Source organism: Phalaenopsis equestris, unplaced genomic scaffold, assembly GCF_001263595.1.
Source record: "Phalaenopsis equestris unplaced genomic scaffold, ASM126359v1 Scaffold000347, whole genome shotgun sequence".
Lineage (NCBI taxonomy): Eukaryota > Viridiplantae > Streptophyta > Magnoliopsida > Asparagales > Orchidaceae > Phalaenopsis > Phalaenopsis equestris.
The window spans coordinates 718,068-736,950 of record NW_018164789.1 but is presented as its reverse complement, the minus strand read 5'-3'; the positions used below and the strand labels follow the sequence as shown (position 1 = coordinate 736,950).

The 18,883-nt window shown below is 34.0% G+C and overlaps 1 protein-coding gene across 1 annotated transcript; it reads left to right on the top strand.

The window, feature by feature from the left end:
* Nucleotides 1-3,155: 3,155 nt before the first annotated feature.
* LOC110026050 (auxin-responsive protein SAUR50-like) lies at nucleotides 3,156-3,845 on the top strand. Its single transcript, XM_020726819.1, has one exon. The coding sequence runs from the start codon at nucleotides 3,222-3,224 to the stop codon at nucleotides 3,585-3,587; it is 366 nt and encodes a 121-aa protein (XP_020582478.1). The 5' UTR covers nucleotides 3,156-3,221; the 3' UTR covers nucleotides 3,588-3,845.
* Nucleotides 3,846-18,883: the final 15,038 nt, after the last annotated feature.

The window sequence follows — 18,883 nt, the reverse complement described above, 5'->3', positions numbered from 1 at the left end:
TCAGCATCTTCACAGCCCCAGCTGCCCCAGACAAAGCCTAAGGTGTTGTTTTTGATAAATCCAGATTTATCAAATTTTTGTGACGAAAAGAGATCAAGGGTAAATTTTTGTGGATTAAATCCAGCTAGCAATCAGATATATTAAATCCAAATTTACATCTCAAATGTGATTGAATGTGAGAAGATTCAAATTAGACGCGAGAAAATTGGATTTAATTTTTTCTTTTATTTGGTGTTTGTTTAGATTTAAGTTAAATACATGATTATTAAAATGATAGTTTAACAATGATGGTTAATAATTAAAATGAAGATGTTTTATAATATTTTAAAGCCTATAACAATATATTTCGAGCTAATTTACAAACTAATATTGAGAGACTCGTGATAAATAATAATAATCGAAAAATAATAATTATTGTTGGTTTCTTTCTCATTCATCTTTTGCAATTCAAAATCACGAACCAAGTTTAGCACCTGCATCCCTCGAATTCTTTCAGGTAGGTCTCCATGTAGACTGCCCAGATCTGGTAGTTGTTTCCGTAAAAAACTGGTGGAGCAACTGAGGAAAAACTAACTTCGATCTTCATTGCCGCTCGAACTCGCACATAGACCCCTTAAGAAGAGAGCTCTGATATCAAATTGTTGGTTCCTTGAAATGAGAAAGAAGATAAAACTTAAGAGAATTGCTATAGATTAAAAGGAAAATTAGAACCACACACTTTTTTGTGTAGCGGTACAATATTTAAACTTGGAGTTAATAACAAACTTTCAAGAAAAAGACTTAAAAATCAGCCAAGAAAATAACAAGAAAAAAAATAAAAAAAATAACAACTAACTCCTAATATTAACAAACAAACTTGACTCAATTACACTTTGACTCAATAAACAGTCTTAAGCATGTATTCAAATAATTATTTTTTAAATGAAAAATGTGGCGAACTTCAGTAGAAAAATCAAAGATTTCTGAGCCTGCATGGTCCTACGCGGTTGAATTCTAGGCACCTTGTAGGCTTCATGTAGCCTCTACGGCAGCATGACAAAATTACTACCTACAAATATCTTCAATCCGCACATGCAAATACCGCACGTAATATTCTCTACCTAATCACCTTTTAAAATGTTATCTCCCTTAAAATTTGATTAAGAAGTAAATATTTTTGAAGTAAGAATATATAATCAAATTTTATTTAAAAAAATAAACATTAAAATTATTAATTTTATATCAAAAAAAAAAAATACACAAATTTATTATTTAATTATTTTATTATCTAAATATATATTGAGCAATACAATTTTGCATTATTCATAATTTGAAAAATTGTGGAGGATAAATTCCAATTTTTTTTTTAATTTATATTTAATGTAACTACAGAAGATTTTTCTTAGTGTTGTTGGGCTACTAGTCATTCATGGCCATCTTCAAATCTCAGCATTGGATGGAGAGTTGATAAAAGATTTAGCTGTGCGAGTGAAGTATGTAAAGGTTAGACATGCATCTCTTGTAATTGAGAATGGATTAAAAAAACGTAGCTTTTCTCCTGACTTCTCCTCCGCTTCAGCATCTCTTCTCTTCTTTTCCTTCTTTTATTTCATATAAACATGTTAGCACTAAATACAAATTATTTTAATACATAGAATTAGGGTTATATATATATACGTATGTAATTTACATACTAGAAGGTAAAACTTTTCATTATTATGGTATTTATATATATAAAACACAATTCCTATGTATTTACATATCTAACAACTTTACATTTTACATTTATAATGGTGTGTATTATATAGTTCACGAAGGTAGATAATGAATTATCGTCTTAGCTCTGCGCGAGAATCCATCAGACACTCGGGTGATAAAAGTGCCAAGTAGAAACACCAGAAATTTTAACATAAAAAACCTAGAAAGGAAAAACCATGGGACCTAGCTTAGATAAAATGATTCACTATCAATTGGTGATTACGTGTATAGACTCTTATCACGCAGGCGGGAAATGATTATATGGTTTCTCGAGTTAGAACGGTCCTACACAAAAGAATTTGTTGCCCTCACAGTATGGAGCGATTGTAGTAGGGAGTAGTTTTTAGACCTTTAGTACATCATGTTTGAGGTTTAGCACAAAGTTCGGGCTAATGTACTACTTTGTAGGATGCTTCATGACTCCACGACATCGGTTGTTGCTTCGCACGTTGATTCGTTGCTCCACAAGACAAGACTTGGCACTACTCAGAGCATTGTTGCAACACATAGATGACAGTCGATGGAGTTGGCAGTGGCTGTCATGTGGTGGCTAAAGGTGGTTGGTGAATGCGGAGCAGGATATATTCGTGGAATCTACGGTGCAGAGAAGCGAATGTTAGATTAGGGCTCATCCTCTAAGCTACAGTCTTCTTCTGACTCAAGTTATGGGATCCCTCTTAAGCATGGGGTTGGGCTCTATTCATAGAGTCTGTGAGAGAACTCTATGCAAATAAAGAAAAAAATTTAGACCACTTTATCAAGCAGCCCCGATGAGATTTCCTTGATCTGACAACATTTAATGAACATTTCAGTATCTTAATAATGTCAGAATTAAGTGATCTTGAGCTCGTTGGATTCGTCTGACCGAGACAATCGATTTGACTATAAGTTAGTTAGATTTAGAATATATTTGATATTCTAATTATACATTGAAAGCTTTCAAAAATAGTTTAACAACTTGATTTATTGTTAATTTGACTCCAAACATTTTTTATATCATTGGTTCTGTCTCGTCGAACTAAACAATTTGACTATAATTTTGAGGAAATAATAATTATGGATGATTTTAAATCTAAGTTTGGACGTCGCTTAAAAAATTATCTCGAGACCGTGTTGAATGATAAAATTTATTGATGGCATATTATATACCACCCAACTTTTTTATATCAAATTAAAGTATATTTATTTAATTAAAAACAAGAAATACCCATTCCCATACATAAATATAATGGCATGTTCGAAAAATTAAAAAGTAAGAATTACATGTAAATAGAAAATAATTAAATGACATGTATGAAAATCTCTCTGAGAGTAATTACACGATCCTGGAAAATAAAACTCGACCACGCCTTTATCCATTAAATTCATAATTTATAAATCCAAAACTTTCGCTTTTATATATAAGCCCTCGACGCCTGCATCGTCTTCAGCCGCTTCCCCTAGCTTTCCAAATACCAGATTCCCATCTCCACCTGTAAGCAAAAATGGCGAAGAACGGGAAGCTGAGCAAGCTCCGATCCATAATCAAGAGGTGGAACTCCTCAACCCGGACCACTCTCACAGGCGGCGGCGGCGGCCGAGATGGCTCGAGCGAATCGACGGACGACGACGATATTCCCAGCGGCTTCCACCCCGTATTCGTCGGGAAATCTCGCCGGAGGTATCTCCTAAGCTCCGATGTCATCGATCGTCCGATCTTCCAAACCTTAATCAACCGATCTAGCGGCGGTGATGGCGGCGCTTTCGTAGGGTGCGAGGTTGTGCTGTTTGAGCATCTCCTTTGGATGCTGGAGAACGCGGATCCTCAGCCGGAGTTGCTCGATGAGCTCATCGATTTCTATGCTTGTTGAGATCGCCGGGTTATGAATGGCGGACGGTGAGCATTATCCCCTCATGTTTAATAAGAGGCATTTGTACTAATTTCTTGGTTGATTTCAGCGATTTTAGGTAGAAGGAAAGGGAAGAAATGTTAACAGAATTGATTAGAAGATTTGAAGCTAAATTAACTCATTATGATTACTAATCATTTGGAGTTCGTTTTTTCTTCCTGGTTCTTCAGGTTTCAGTAAGATTGATGTAATTTTTTGGTTATTGAATAATTTGTTCAATTTCTCTGTGTATGTTCTCATCAGTAGCATTGGCTTTCCAAGGATTTTTTTTTAAATGTATATGGATTGTTCAAGTTTGATTTGATTTCAGTTTTTTTATCTGTATAACTCGCTTGATTTGATTTGATTTATGTTTATGAATTTAGTAAACTGAGAAAAAATCAGTTTAATCGAACAAAATCAATCCAAATTATAGTTTTTATAGTGAAGATTATAATATACTGCTCTACTGAATCAATGTCAACAAAGAGATATAGAGATGGAAATAAACTAGATAATTATATATGATTTTTAAAACCGCACTTACATGTGTCTCTGTCCAAGCCGCTATTGGACTCGCCTGGGGCTTCTTTCATGGGTTCTTTAAACTTCTACGAAGTGTTAAAAGAAAGCTACTTTGTTTTAATAGATGACACATATTGTATGTTTACTGTTTTGCCCATGTATGTAAATTACAAGTATGCCATTCTTAGTTCTATATGACATGAGCATTTGTAATAGAAATGTAATGAATGAAATAATTTCTTTGTTCTATTGTTTCTCTCTATATCTCTTCTTTAATTCTTTTCATGGTATAAGAGCAGAAGCTTTAATGCAATAAGATCCATGAATCACAACTCCTGATCATCTTCTCAGGTTCCTTCTCAACCCACAGATACTATTAACAGGATGAGGAGATAAGTATTCGAACTGTTTTGAAATTCTTGATGGCTAACATCAAGAACGTGGTTACTATTTCCCTAACATATGAAAATTATGCAATATGAAAGGTTCAAATCAGAAAAATCTTCCTTGCAAATGGTCTTAAAGCCTTTTTAGATCCCACAGTTTCTGTTCCTGCTATATCAAATCAAGATTCTGGTTCCAACAATCACGATTATCAACTATGCAAATTGGTGGATCAAAACTTGAGTGCAACCATGCTTTCAATCATATTTGCATCAGTGTTATCCTACATTTTGCATCTCAACAGCGCAGTAAAAATATGGATTATATTTGAAAGAAGATTTCAAGCAAGCAATCGTTCCAGAGTCATATAGCTCGAGAACGAAGTACACAACCTTATCATGGGAAACAATAATATGGCTCAATATCTTATCACAATCAAGACTATGGTCGATAACATAGCTGTAGCTGGATCCACCATCGACAAAGAAGACAACATTTTATACAGTCTCAATGGGCTACCCGCAAAATTAAAAGTGCAATTCGTACTCAACCCCATTTCCCTAAAGGAATTTTATTATCTTTTGCATAGCGAAGAAAGCAATATTACTTGGGAGAGTCAAGAATCCTCTACACAAGCTTTACTTCATTACAAAACCAAAAACTACAATTCAAGAAATCAATCTAAAACTGTCTTTTCACAAAATAACTCAGCATCATTCAATACAAACAAAAATAAGATCATATATACACACACAAAAAAAAGATCATATATATATATATATATATATATATATATATATATCTGTAAATGTCACAAGAAAGGACATACGTCAGATCAGTGTAGGCACAATATAAATTTGCAGTATAAACATTCATTAATAAATCAAGTAGTTGCATTCTTATCCACTGTTTGACCTAAGGAACAAGAATGAGTTTTAGATTCAGGGTTGCGACTCACTTGAAACCTTACAGTGGAAACTTTTAGAATCTGACTCCATATACATGGTAAGATTCAATCACTGTGAGAAATGGTCAAACTATAGAAATATCACATATTGGTGCTAGGCTATTGCCCACGTTAGATCTTAAGCTTATTCTATCCACTCTTTTTCATGCTCCACATATTTCACATAGCTTAATTTTTGTTTATGAACTAGCAAAAGACAATAATTGCTCCATCATATTTGTTGTTAGTGGTTTTACCATTCAAGATCTACTCAACCACAAAACACTCCTTCATGGTCCTGTTAAGTGTTGGAGGCCGATCTATGCCGATCCCGCTCCCGCACTGCTCGATCGCGAATCGGCGCGATCCCGAGCCCGCTCCCGCCTCCCTTTCGCGAAAGCCCGCGACCGCTCCCACTCGCCTTTAGTTCGCGAACTGTTCTCGCTCTCGTTTCGCGAATAGTCACGACGTCTCCTTCGTGTTCGCGATAAAAGACTTCAGACGCCTCTCCTTGAAGTTTTCTAAGTCACGATTCGAGTTCTTCTTCGGTTTCCTTGGGATTCGGGATAAAGGAAGGTTTCCTTGGGGCAGAGGAAGAGAAGTGCAAGTGATAGTTCCTTGCGGCAAAAGGAAGAAGAAAGAAGAAGATTGTTCTTCTTAGGCTTCTTCGTGGTGGCTTGTGACAGAAGAGAAATTGGGTTTATTTCTCTTGTACGTGTTTTTTCTTCGGTGTATATCGGTGTAGAGTTTCTTCGGTATATCTCGGTGTAAAGAGAGAGCAACGAAGAGTAAGAGATTCCTCTTGTAAGTTAAGGTGATCGACTAGTGTAAATTTCCGTGTAAATTGTAAATTTCCTCAAGTAGTAAAATCATCTGCAACTCCGTGGACGTAGGCAATTTGTCGAACCATGTAAATCTGTGTGTTCCGCTGTGTTACTGTTTACTGGTGTGAATTTTTCTCGTTCCATTTTTTTGCTTCGTCGATTGTTCTCATGTTTTATTTATATATACCACAACAACTGGTGTGTATATCATTAGATCTTCTAACAAAAACAACTAGTGTCAGAGCTTTGTTCGGATCTGAGGAAGAATGATGGCTGCAGATGAAGTGAAGGTTTTAGGGATCGAGAAATTTGATGACACATATTTTGGTTATTGGAGAATGCAGATAGAAAATTATCTTTATGGGAAGAAACTTCATCTTTCGTTATTGGAGAAAAAACCTGAAAGGATGGATGAGGCTGAATGAAATTTGTTGGATCGACAGGTTCTGGGGGTTATTCGACTGACCCTATCGAGGTCTGTTGCACACATCGTCGTCAAGGAAAGGACGACTGCAGCTCTCATGACAGCCTTATCAGGTATGTATGAAAAATCATCGTCGAATAATAAAGTGCACTTGATGAAGAAGTTATTCAATTTGAGGAAGGCGGAATGTGTTTTTGTTGTTCAACACTTGAATGATTTCAATACTATCACAAATCAATTGTTGTCTATGAAAATTGATTTTGATGATGAGATATCTACACTGATCTTGTTGGCTTCATTGCAAGATTGTTGGGAAGCCATGAGAATAGCAATTAGCAGTTTTGCATGTAAATCTAAACTGAAATACGATGATATTCGTGATTTGATTTTGGTTGAGGAAGTTCGCAGGAAAGATTCTGACGAGATCTCAGGTTCGAGTTCGACACTGAATGTTGATTTCAGAGGGAGATGACATGACAGAAACTCAAGTATATGGAGATCAAAATCAAAGTTTAGTAAGCAAACAACCTGTTAGAATTGTGGCAAGGCTGACCACATAAGGAGAAGCTGCTGGAATCCATATTGTGGCAAGGCTGGTCACATAAAGAAGAACTGTAAAAATCTTAAGATGGAGAATGATAGCGAAAATGTGGTATCTGAAGAATCACATGATGCACTATTGTTGGTAGTTCATAGTTATGTTGAAGACTTGATATTGAATTTAGGGGCTTTGAATGTGGTAGGAAATCTACCAGAGGCCACAGTGCATAACAATGACGGAAGTGAAGAGGAAAGTGGGTCTGGGGCATCCATTCATATTGTTTCACAGACAGATGTTGAAGAACCACAGAGCTATGAAGAAATTTTGCAAGATGAAAGTTCGAGCAAGCGGGAGCTGACAGAACTTCCACCAGGAAAGAAGACATTGCACAATAAGTGAGTGTATCAGGTGAAGACTGAGCGTGATGTCAGTAAGAGGTACAAAACTAGACTTGTTGAAAAAGACTTTCAGTAAATGCAGGATGTTGCCCATGCAGTGGGAGTTGTAAGAAGAGACAAGAGTGACACAGAAAATAGCTTGAAGATGCAAAGCTATATGGAGTTTGCTGATATGTTGACTGAGAGTGTTACTCTTGAGAAACTGAAGTTGTGCACAGCTTTAGTTGGTCTTCTAGAGCGAATACAGAGGCTTTGAGCTGCAGAGGTGGAAGATTTGAGGTGGAGGATTCAAAGTGGAGGATTCATGGTAGAGGATTCATGGTGAAAGAAAAAGGCGACGGCGCTAGTGGAGGATGTCAGTTTGAGGAAGAAGACGTTGTAGCAGGTGTAAAGTGGGAGATTGTTAAGTGTTGGAGCCCGATCCCGCTCCCGCACTGCTTGATCGTGAATCGACGCAATCCCGATCCCACTCCCGCCTCCCTTTCGCGAAAGCCCGCGACCGCTCCCGCTCGCCTTCAGTTCGTGAACTGTTCCCGCTCCTGTTTCATGAATAGTTGCGACGTCTCCTTCCTGTTCGCGATAAAAGACTTTGGACGGCTCTCCTTGAAATTTTCTAAGTCACGATTTGAGTTATTCTTTGGTTTCCTCATGATTCGAGATAGAGGAAGGTTTCCTCGGGACAGAGGAAGAGAAGTGCAAGCGGTTGCTCCTTGCGGCAGAAGAAGGAAAAAGAATGAAGAAGAAGATTGTTCTCCCTAGGCTTCTTCTTGGTGGCTTGTGGCAGAAGAGACATTGGGTTTATTGGCAGAAAAGAAATTGGGCTTATTTCTCTTGCATGTGTTTCTTCTTCGTTGTATCTCGGTGTAGAGTTTATTCGGTGTATCTCGGTGTAGAGAGAGAAGAACAAAGAGAGAAGAAGACAAAGAGCAATAAAGAGTGAGAGATTCCTCTTGTAGGTCGAGTTGATCGACTGGTGTAAATTTCTTCAAGTAGTAAAATCCTCTGCAACTCCGTGGACGTAGTTAATTTGTCGAACCACATAAATCTGTGTGTTTTGCTGTGTTACTGTTTTTTGGTGTGAATTTTTCTCGTTTTATTTTTTCGCTTCGTCGATCGTTCTCTTGTTTTATTTCTATATATCACAACAACTTGTGTGTATATCATTAGATCTCCCAACAACAACAGGTCCAACACATAAAAGGCTGTACCCAATTACAACATTAGCTACCACAAAGAATGACTTTACATGGCATAACAAACTTGGACATCCCCATGCAAAAGCCTTACAACAGATTTTTTATCTTCACCCTCAACTTCATACTCTTACTTCTGCTCAAGCATGTACTCAATGTTATCAAAACAAAAGCCATAAAATACCTTTTACTTCCAATACTGCTCAATATAAATTACTAGATATGTTACATAATGACATTTGGAGCCTATTTGCTCACCCCTCCATTAATGGCTTCAAGTATTATGTTACTTTCATTGATGCAATTTCACGTTACTGCTAGTTTTTTCCTTTAGTTTCTAAATCTGATATTCCACTTGCTTTATTAACCTGCACAAATAGTTATACAATCAGTTTAACATAAATATTAAAATTCTAAGATCAAATGGTGGTAGTGAATATAAAACAACTTATCTTCAAACATATCTTCAAACTTATGGCATCCAACATCAAGTTAGCTGCCCCTACACACTTAAAATGAATGACAAAGTAGAAAGGAAAAACACACATATTTTAAAAACTGCTAGAACACTATTAAATCATGCTAAATTACCTCACAAATTTTGGATGATTGTTGTTGACACATCTATTTATTTAATTAATCGTCTTGCATCCCCTGCCACTTTTAATAAATCTCATTTTCAGCATCTTTTTAAGAAAATACCTGCATGTCAACATTTAAAAACTTTTGGTTGCTCTTTTTTTCCATGGCATCCACCCTCCCATATCAACAAATTTTCACCTAAAGCACCTCAGTGCATTTTTTCTTGGCTACAACAACAAACATAAAGGGTATCACTGCTATAATTCATCTACACTACAAAATATTATTTCCCGTCATGTAACATTTATAGAAAACCATTTTCCTTTTTCTTATATTTTCTTACCAACTATTTCACCTGAGACATCAAGCATCCAACCACCATTATCCCTGTTGGTTCGGACACACCCAACCTTTTGTTCCTTCTTCTTCAACAAATTATTTGCAGTTAATAATACTAATAACTCTGTTACCACACAACCAAATCTCCCATCTTCCCCTTCCTATTCAACTAACTCATAGCCTTCTCCTCACAAAAGTACTTTACCCATTTCTCTTCCTATGGTTACTAATTCCAAAACAGGTAACCTTAAGCACACAAAAAAATTCAATTTGCATCAAACTGATACACCTCTTACTTTTAAGCAAGCTTTTGCACAATCTCACTGGAGAAACACCATGTCCAAAGAATTCTTGGTGCTTCAACACCAAGCCACATGGATACTCGTTCCACCTCCCCTAACCATAACATTTTAGGCTCAAAATGGACCTTTCGTATTAAATACCATTGAAATAGAACTATTGCTCGTTATAAAGCTTGACTTGTAGCCCAAGGGTTTAAGAAACAATATGAGATTGATTATCAAGAAACCTTCAGTCCAGCGGCAAACTTCTCCTCAATCTGTATGTTAATCACTTTAACTGCTATGAAAAATTGGAGAATTCAACAACTGGACGTTTTTAATGTATTTTTGCATGGTAAACTCAATGATACCATCTATATGCCTCAACCCCCAAGGTTTATTGATAATCAATATTTCAATTATGTACGTAAGTTGCAAAAAGCTATCTATGGGCTAAAACAAGCACCATGACAATGGTATTTTACTTTTCTTCAATTTTCTTCTTACTCAAAACTTTCAATTAAGCACCGTGGATCCTTTTCTACTCATCTATCAGCATGAGCGTACCAAAATTTTTCTTCTCATCAATGTTGATGACGTTTTGATAACACAAAATAATGCAAAAATCATTATAAATTAATCAATCCCCTTGGCATTCTATTTAATTTAAAACACCTCGGTCAACTTTCTCACTTTTTGGGAGTATGAATAAATAAAACAAATGATGGTTACTTTATGAATCTAACAAAATATACCATCGAGCTCTTAAAAAAAGCCAATATGATTGATTCCAAACCAGTTCTCACACCACTACCTACACAAGTATATAACATTAACAATAATCCCTCACTAATAGCTGAACAACAGACATATAGACAACTACTTGGTTCCTTGCAATATTTAACGGTCATCCGACCTGATATTACCTCTGCAGTCAACTTTTTAGCCAATTTTTGCACAATCCAAATACACAACGTTTTCAAATGCTTAAAAGGTTACTCAAGTATTTAAAAGACACCTTAACTTATGGGCTACCTATTAAAGCTGGTAACCTCGAGCTATATGCATATACTGATACAGATTGGGCAGGTAATCCAGATGATAGAAAATCTACAACGGGCTACCTTGTTTACTTGGATCCCATTCTCATCTCCTGGAGCTCTAAAAGGATGTCATTCTTACTTATTAGATAACACATTGTATGTTTAATGTCTTGCCCATGTATGTAAATTACAAATATGCCAATCCAGGTTCTATATAATTTGAACTTTTGTACAAGAAATGTAATGAATGGAATAATTTCTCTATTCTATCGTTTCTCTCTATATCTCTCCTTTAATTCTTTTCATTATATATTATATTTTTGTTGACAAAAATTTTAAAATAATAAAGAGATTCGCCTAATTGTTTTTCTGATTTAATTTCGATTTCTATTTTTTTAATGTTCCATTTTAAATTATAATTGCTGTTGAATCTAGTTGAGCTGTGAGTGCACCGACCAGGTACTATATATATATATCTATATCTATATTTACCTATCTTAAATTTGGATTTTCATATTTACACATATATCACTAATTTTTTTAATATTACATAAAAAATAATACCATTATTATTATTTTTAAATGAAATACATCTATTCATAAATAAACTTAAAATATCAAAGTGCTATATATGCCAATATGAAAGTTTAGGTTTGATATATATATATATATATATAGGAAACTATTCTTTGTGAGCGCTGATTACTAAAGAATGAAAATAATGTCAGCGATGTATTTTGTATTAAAATGAGCTTAAAAATCATAAAATTTTTAAAATTAATATTATAAATGAAATTTTATATTTCACTAATTGTATGCAAATTTAATAAATTTTAAATTAATTATGAAAAATGACATAATTATATCATAATTGAATATTCTGAGTTAAAATTTTTCTTGCAGATTTTAAAAACTTGGATCAAAATTTCAAATATTCATACTGTTTTATATCAAATTTATGAAATTATTTATCTCGATTTATAAATTTGATGTACAAAATAGAATTTTATATTTTAAAATTTAAATTTTAAAATAGATGAACTGCACCCCCCCTGGCCCCATATGCAATTTCAGTTAATATAATCCTCTAGTACTGGTTTGTCCGTTGAATCCGGCTTTTGCCATGTGTTGTATGCTTAAACATATAATAACTTGGCCGAATTGTACCACTTAATTCCTTTGTTCTCACGTATCTAACACTAGGTCTGTCAGAACGGCTCGTTGTTCGCGAATATCTCTTGTTCGGCTCGTTAAGAAACTCGTGCTCGGTTCATTTTCTAAGTTAATGAGCCGAATATTTGTTCTTGTTCCACTCATTTTTGCTTAAAATACTACAAATCAATTATATAAACAATTAAAAGTATTAATTAAGAAAATAGAATAAAAATTATTAAATTAGATTCAAATAATGTTTTAAAACTTGTTCTAATTAGGGCTGTCAAAAAAGCTCGTTGTTCGCGAACAGTTCGTGTTCGGTTCGTCAATGAGTTCGTGTTCGATTCGTTCGATAAGTAAACGAGACGAACGTGAACAATTTTTTTTCGTTCGGTTAGTTAAACGAACCAAACACGAACAGTGATGCGTTCATTCGCGTTCGAATCGTTATTGTTTGAAATATAAAATAATTTAAAATAATTATAAATAAAAAAATTTATGATATTTTAAAAAATTAAATTTTAGAAATTATAATATATAACACATTAATAATAATAATATATTAATATACTATATTAGTAATATAAAATATATTATATATTTATATAATATAAGTTATGTAATTAATATAATATATTATTTATATATATTAATATTAGGAATGTCAAACTGGCTCGTCGTTCGCGAACAGCTCGTGCTCAACTTGTGTTAGGTTCGTTCGTTAAGAAACGAACACGAACAGTGACTTCACGAGCAATTTCAAACACGAGCTTATTTCAGACAAACTAAATTTCAAACAAACCGAACACGAAAACAAACTCTATTCGTTCGTGTTCGGTTCCTTTACACCCCTAGTCCTAATGCATAACAATTTATCGCTGCGTGATTAGGGTTGCCAAAACGACTCTTTGTTCGTGTTTCGTAAACGACTCGTGTTCGGCTCGCTAAACAAACGAGCCAAACACAAACATACTTTTTGAACTCGAAATATAAACGAGCCGGCTCTGCTCGTGCTCGGCTCAGTTACCACTCTATCTAACACCTAAACATTGATTTTTACATATATACCATTTTATTTACGAAAAATGTGCATTTCCCTTTTTGTTCAAGTCAAATTTATAAGAATTTTAACGTAATATCTTAATATTTTCTCCTCCAAATATAGGGGTAAATCTGTCTTTTCACACGGATAAACTTATTTAATTAACTTAAGAATCTTAAATTAGTTAATAAATAGAATTACCCCAATAACCGAATTGGAGCGCTCACACGGCCATGTGCGGCGTGCGGATAAGACGGAAAACTAGGGGCCACAAATCGTCGCTCAATGAGTTCGCATAGAAATTCTGTCACAAAAACTGTATGGCCTACATTTTCTACGATTAAATACATGTTGAAAAGGTTCCTTCCATACGATGACCCGCATAAAAAAATTCATTAGGTAGGAGTGTGGGCCCACCTACTCTTATGTTAGTTAAAAAAAATATTATTGTACAATATGTATTAAAATTTAGTTATATTTTTTATTAGTTTATATGTAAACCGCACAATTCTTATGCATTTGCATGCAACACTTCAAACTTTGATATTTATCTATAATACACTTTTAAATCATAATTAAGTTAATAAATATGCATGAAAATAAGAATTTAACTTTAAAGAGTTAATATTAATGATATTTTTATATGATGCTCTTGTTAATGATGTAAATATATAGTTGAATACATGTAGTTCTCTCTTTTTCATTCATATTTTATGTATATATAGAAATAGAATTTAATAGTGTATTGGATGTGTCATTTTTATGTTGAATATTTTCTTAAGAGATTATATGATTTTGTATTGCATTTTAGATATTAAAATTGTTATGCAAGTTTTATTTACATGTCATTTTTTATTTGTTTTTGAATATATGACTCGTGATTTTAAGAGCTGGTCAAAAATTTGAGAAAACATAATAAAATTTAAAATAAAAAACAGTATGTTTTGTCATAAGTACCTTGAATATCAAACTCCAATTATATTATATTATATTTGTTCCAAGCAAAAATTTAATAGTCGACAATTATTTAGGTTTGTTTTTATTTTTAGTTTATGGCTTGCTAGTAATATTTCCGAAGTACTTTTAATTAGATACAATCCTAAGTAGTCATTCCTCATTCTTATTTGTATTGAACTTTAATGACATCCCTCATTCTTATTTTTTGCATACTTAATGACATTTCTATTTTGTTGAAGTCATGCCAGATCTTTCTTCGTAGTGCTCTCTTCCTTATCTTCTTGAAGGCTTAGTTCGTTGTTGAAAATTACTTTCAATGTTACTTTTTTTCTATTTTCTTTTCAATCTCTACATTAATAGACTGAAAACATGAGTATATTCCAATCCTTAAGAAAACTTTGCAATTAAGATTATAAATGATTCAAAATGTTTAGAAAGTTATGTAAGATTGAGTGTTGATTTTATTAAATATAGCTATTGCTATGAGACTAAATCATTGTTTAGAAATTTAATTTAATTTTTAATAATTAAAAATTACATTTGAGTGTTGGATCATGATCCAACAGTGAGCATATCATCTATGAACAAATGGTGAGAGAATGAAAATAGGAGAGAATCACACTCGCCTCTTGCAGATCATTGAGAAATTTCTCATTAGGTTCCATCCCCTACATATATGATCTAAGAGGGATATATTTTTATAGTATCTGATAGGACATAAATTTAAATAATTGTACATAGGAATTCAACGATACATTGACCTTATGCTTCTAGGACACGAACTTCTATTTGGTGTGTTATTCTATGTGAGTTGGGGTAGATTATTCCCTACTATTACATACGAATATCAACGAGCTTCCAAGTGAGCCATAAAAGTCAATACGCATGTCGGCAAATTGTGAGCTAAATTGGCTTGGTCGGCAATCAACCTAGGCCAAAATGACAAGTAGTTGAGTTTTCTTAATATGTAAGTTCTAAAGGCTAAGTTTAAACTACTTACACGAATAGGTCCGACTCCCCCCGATCTCACGGGTTGAGTTTGCCCAATCATCATATCCCAAGATGAAGCATACTAGATAATTTCTTATCAGGTGATTTATGAGGACTAGTAAATCGATAGAAACTAAATCAAATGAAGCTCCACAATTGGTTGTCACAAACAATATCCGACCACTTTGTGCAAAACAATTTATTGCACAATTTAACTTTTAATGCTCATCTTGAGGATCCCAATCGATTCAAGTTCTACATTTTTTTCTAACTGCAAGGAGACGGTCAAAGGAGAATTCTCAGCCCGAAACATGGGCTGTTTTAACTGCTGACAATAAAGCTAAGCCTAACAAAGGCCCAGGTAGCTATGGTATTTAAAGAGGCTGAAAAGGGCTTTTACATAGCCCACGAATTTCATTGAATTTTTACTCTAAACTTGTTTCTATAAATGTTCAAATCATAGCGGGACAATACTTGAGCCCACCTCAATCTATGCTTCGATTAATACTATACTCACAACGTGTTCGGCTCACGGCTCATATTCTTATTTATATTCGTTCAAATAAATATCAACTAGCCGTTGCTTTCATTTCATGAAATGCAATGAACCGTTGCTTTCATTTCCTGAAGTGCAACGAATCAAGTCGGTGTTGAGGATCTTGGGCAAATAATCTGTAACAATCGTCAAAATCAATAAGAAAACACAGAGATTTATTAAGGTTCGGTAATTTGTCTGCGTCCTCAGGAGCAGAGCGACATCTTCTTTAAATTTCACAAAAACAGTGCACAAATTTCTTTTAGTTTTACAAATACGACACATATATAACTCTGGTGTATAATATGTAATTACAAAATTATTCTTGTACTGTCCCGCGGGGTCGTTGCCCCCGCACCCCAAACCACTTAACGAAACTCCTCTAGTTGGACAGATGCTTTCACTCTGCTGGCTCACTCTGTTCTGCTCCAACATATGTCCCTTATCTGATATATGAGACATACCTAACAGTCGTGCCCGAATCACTCTCAATTTGATCTTGAGTTTGAGCGCGAGCTCGACCTAATTATTAATTCTACGAATTCAAGCTGACTTATTTTGCACAGCAATAAGAAAAAAACGTACATATTTAAGCTGATTTGGATAGAACGAACATTAAAAGATAATTAATAAGAAGTAATTTATTTTAAATAAAAAATATTTTTGTTAATTATTTTTAATAATTTATTTTTTTTAAAATTTTAATATAATTTAATTATATTTTTTATTAATTATTTTTTAAATGAATAGACTCATGAGACAATGAGCCAGTCGAATTGATGAGCCACCTATCAACTCTGTCCAATAACCAGATAGCGATGCAATCCTGCCACATTTCGAGCGCACGTAAACAGTGTGGGATGTGCACATTTTGGTAATTTCACGTAAATTGGATGCTTTAGATGAATAATTCGAGTCCTGATATTTTATCGTTAGAATAATCGGACTTCTATGATCTCAAATAAAATGTAAGTTCATATCGACATTTAATAGTGACATAACTAGATATTTATTTTTAAGTAGCGTTTATGTTCAGAAAAAATTAGCTGAAGATATTCTAATTTAAATTTAATTAAAATGAGTTATAAAATGCAAATTTATTCTAACTTTAGTGAAACGTAAATTTTAGAGGAATTTATATGCATGTCATGGAGTTCTTATGCCTCTCTCTCTCTCTCTCTCTCTCTCTCTCTCTCTCTCTATGTATCTATATGAACCAGTGTGACAAGTTTGTGGGTAGCTGTGTTGTCAATCGTTAGACCTCCCTGGCCCGGGTTCAAACTCTACGGGGATTAATAACATATATGAGAAACAGTATTCTCAAATACCACTCGTTTAAAAAATAAAAATAAAAAAAATTATATAATTATATATATATATATATATATACTCATGGAAGGTCCACGAGAGTAGATAAATTATTTATCATCTTAGCATTACACGAGACTTCAACACACACTCGGGTAATTAAAGAGAAACATGACATACACCTTGATTTTATATGAAAAAAATGTGAGAAGGAGAAAATCACGGGGCCTAGCCTAATTCAAATAATTCATTGCAAATAGTAAATACATATGTTTACTCTTGTCCTAAATTGGGGAAAATATAGTTACAAACTTGATCATTGTAAATGTACAATAATAATGAAATATTACATCAAGATTTGTGTCATGTCTCAAGATTCCTTTAGAATGATAGAAATTTATTTGGTTAATAGGTTGCCACCCTTTTTTTGAGCAAGATGAATTTCACTTATGTATGCATGTATGTATGTGTGTGTGTGTGTGTGTGTGTGTGTGTGTGTATTAGTATATCCAGTTGGCAGTTGGCTATTTTCACTTGTGTGAGGTCATGAGTTCAAATAACTCGACCTTAAAAAAATTGAATTATTTTCACTATCGAAGGTTGCGGCGACGGTTGGAGCTTGCTGGAGGTGGCAGCGATCGAAGCTTGTCGAAGTTGCCAGTGGCTGGAGACCAGAGGGAGGAGGCCTTCGGCAAAGGGCAGGGACCGATAGTGATGGGAGATCGTGAGTAGAGGCGGTTTCCATAGAAGGTTGGGGGAAGAGATCAGCCCATGTATCAAATCTTAAAGAGATCAACTTTCTGATTTGACTGAAAAGGAAATCCAGCATTGTGAGCGGGCACTGAGAAGCCTGACATGTAAGATGACTGGTCTACTACACTCGTGTCCAAAATACTAACATGAACAACCTTTCGAAACTGTAGTGAAGGTTGCACCTATTCGGAAATGCTTATTATAGACTTGATGTCTGAATGTGATATAGAAAGACTACCCTTACTAAAATCGTGCCTGTGATGTTAATGTGAACGAGGATCTTCAATTTTTGTAATCCAATTATTTCCAATTTTATTGTGGATTATTTTGATTGCCTCAGACCCCATGATTTTATTCTTTTTCCATGTTTTTTCCACGTAAAAATATGTGTTTCGCTCTTACATCTATATTTGTGTGTGTGCTGAAAAGGTATATTAAGCTAAGGCATTAGATTGCTCTACCTTTGGATATTTTATAACACACAACAAAAGTCATATAAAAAATATTATTCACATTTACTTATATAAAATAAAATATACCATTTCGAGCATATGTTTTAGTGTGATTTAGAATATTTGACATTCTATAAATAAGTTTTAATATTATGAAGTTTATTTTGATCAAATTTTAAGAAGGAAATACACTACCTGAATTTTCTTCTTCATATCACAAATCTACTAAAAATTGAACCATCGCATATTAGCTTAATTAGTCAAGAAACTTTCTAATTATTGTAATACTTGTTAACCGTCTATTTATTTATATTTAAAAAAAATATGAAAATACAAATAAACTGAAATAACATTCTTATACGTCAGTAAAATATAAAACTGGCTTTCTTATAAATAAGTAAAGGCCAAAACTTATGCTAGCTAGAATTCATTTGAACTGATTCAACAATACACACCCAAATGACTAACTCTCTGCCTGATGGGCTAAGTTTCACTCAGCCAGGAAGAATTCTCCCGGTGAAAATTAAGGATCGACTGCCAGACCAATGCATTCAGCCGGCTCATATTAATTAACCGGATCAGTCTTGTTGACTTTGCTCATAAATC

What these genes read in the sequence shown, in the direction of transcription:
- LOC110026050 (XM_020726819.1), top strand. Translation starts at nt 3,222, where the DNA reads ATGGCGAAGAACGGGAAGCTGAGCAAGCTCCGATCCATAATCAAGAGG.